Source organism: Coptis chinensis, chromosome 8 (genome assembly GCF_015680905.1).
Source record: "Coptis chinensis isolate HL-2020 chromosome 8, ASM1568090v1, whole genome shotgun sequence".
NCBI classification, from domain to species: domain Eukaryota; kingdom Viridiplantae; phylum Streptophyta; class Magnoliopsida; order Ranunculales; family Ranunculaceae; genus Coptis; species Coptis chinensis.
In genome coordinates, this window is record NC_141463.1 from 2,791,865 (window position 1) to 2,794,383 (window position 2,519).

The 2,519-nt window shown below is 36.0% G+C and overlaps 1 protein-coding gene across 1 annotated transcript; it reads right to left on the bottom strand.

The window, feature by feature from the left end:
- Positions 1-532: 532 nt before the first annotated feature.
- Positions 533-1,174, bottom strand: LOC147479313 (uncharacterized). Its single transcript, XM_086578401.1, has one exon. The coding sequence runs from the start codon at positions 1,172-1,174 to the stop codon at positions 533-535; it is 642 nt and encodes a 213-aa protein (XP_086434527.1).
- Between the last annotated feature and the right edge of the window lie 1,345 nt (positions 1,175-2,519).

Genomic DNA, 2,519 nt, shown 5'->3' on the forward strand with positions numbered 1-2,519 from the left:
TTGTTACTCTTAACTTGAATTTCTTCAAAGGCCGACTTCACTGAGAATTCACCCCCTAGATCAGGAATCCATACCAGATGGTCCTCTTCATTCTCATTTGGATTGGCTAGGGCACTTAAACCAACAAACTCAATCACCTCTTGTATAACCTCATTTATAATGATGTATGATACTTTGGCACTACAGCTTTTTAATTCCATAACAAAGATATTTAGCACTTGCTTCAAGACCACCCATCTCTCCAAATATCCACCTTATTACCATTGCCCACGATCCACTGACATTTAGGAAGCAACTCCTTCATAGCCCATTTAATACAAGTAGGGGCTGATCTAGGATTTTAGATAAGGGGGGGCTGCCATGGAGTTAACTTTTAAAGATTTTTTTAGGAACCAATAAGCTAGCATTGATAAACAAAAGAATTATCGCTTTTATTACCTTACCTAAAATGGACAAAATAGTGTTTTCACTATAGACCTAGACAAATATAACAAAGAAATGTGCAGGAATAACATAGCACATTAGCATCACACTAGTGAAGTTTTGACCTACGTGGATTCTTATCAAATACATCTATTATTGCATCCAAATCAACTTCTTTAGCAAATTCCCGTTCAATGTAAATAGTCATGCAATCTGCAAGAAATTCATCCCCCATCTTGTTACGAAGTCGTGTTTTGAGCAATTTCATAGCTGAGAATGCTCGTTCTATAGTTGCCGTGGAAACAGGAAGTGTCAAGACAAGACGAATCAATCTATCAATCAAATAATAGATATTGATCTTTCTTGTTTCAACTAGTCTTTGACATAATTCGGAGATGGTAGACAACTTCTGAAAAAGAGAATGCTTGAGCACATCAAGTTTGTAATGTTGCAGTTGACTTCTCAAATGATGTATCTCTTGTTTCGTGAAGTCTTCACAATAAAACTTTTCTGCAAGTTTGCAAATGTCATCAGTGCTGAAGGACTTAAAAGCATCTTTCGGATCCAAAGTAGAACTAAGATAAAGAAGCTCTATTGTTTCTTCTGAAAATATGTTATTTAATTCCACCAACTGGTAATCTATTACAGCATTAAATAACTCAACGCGGTAGTGGTGCTCAACTGTAATGTAATCTTTCTGCTGGCAAGAACAACCTGTACCCACCATGTGTCGAGCACCCATATCAGGCATATCAATGTCATGTTTTTTGCAAAACAAAATCACATCACTAAGAAAAGCGTCCCAAGAAGATCCTTTTAATTCTTGAAGAAGTGCTTTCGTACTGGAGACTAAGCTGATAGCATTTAAAATGTCTTGGGACTTTTCTTACAGGGATTTACACAAGACATTAGTAATTCCCATAATCTTATGCAATAAATGAAAAAGAAAGACAAACTCAAAACTTTTCATTGCAAGAATATCACCTTTAGCTTATCCATGCATAGAGTTGCTTGACTCGATTTCTTCATGACGTTTTTCAAGAACTATACAAATTGAATCAAACATCTCTTTCGGGCTACAAACCGAAGCAAAATGAGAACTCCATCTAGTATCTCTCGCTTTCGTTGCAAAGTAGAAACTTGATTAGCTTCTTTTCAAAGAACAAGTTCACCACTAGCTACCAAAGATATCAATTTCATTTTTCCGAGTATCTTCCAACTCCTGTTTTACGGCAGAGCAACATGAAGATTAACAATAGAAGCCAACTTGGAAAAAAAACCAAACATCGAAACATCTTTAGAAGCCGCAACTAGAGCAAGTTGTAGGCGATGTGCAAAGCAATGCACATAATATGCATATGGACACTCCTTGTAAACAATGCACGTAATCCATTCCATTGACCACGCATATTGCTAGCACCATCATAACCTTGACCTCTCATATTTATAATATGCAAATTATGGCGAGTAAGGATATTGCATATAACTTCTTTTAAAGTTAAAGCACAAGTGTCTTTAACACCAACAATACCAAGAAAATACTCTCTAACAAAACCACCTCTATCAACAAATCTTAGGACAATCGCCATTTGCTCCTTGTTTGAATTATCTTGTGCTTCATCAACAAGGACACAAAATTTTGCATCACCAATTTCCTCCTCAAGATTCTCTCTTTCACTTTATCGGCATAGATATGCAAAAGTGTCTTTTGAATTGAATGTGAGGTATATGTGGCATTTCTCGGAGCATCTTTTAATAGTCGCAACCTTGTCATTATTCAACATCATTTTTTGCAAATCCCAACACTCCCTTGAAATTTCCACCATTTTTTGACTTTTTGGACTCGTCATGGCCTCTAAAAGAAATCCCTTGTAGTTCAAGAAATTGAATACATGAAGAATAGCTTTGACTAGCAAAGCGGTTCTTAACAACCTCTTCTTTAGATAATGTATTTAACACATTATCTATATGTCGAAAAGGATTCATGAAATTTTCATAAGCTATCATCGCCCGACCTATGAGGTGAGATGGACCTCCTTCATGTTGCAAAAGGAACACTTCTTTCCATTATTAATCTTCTTCCAACATTTAAACCT

Excerpts from the sequence above, each read along its gene's own strand:
- LOC147479313 (XM_086578401.1), bottom strand. The coding sequence starts at position 1,174 with ATGCCTGATATGGGTGCTCGACACATGGTGGGTACAGGTTGTTCTTGC.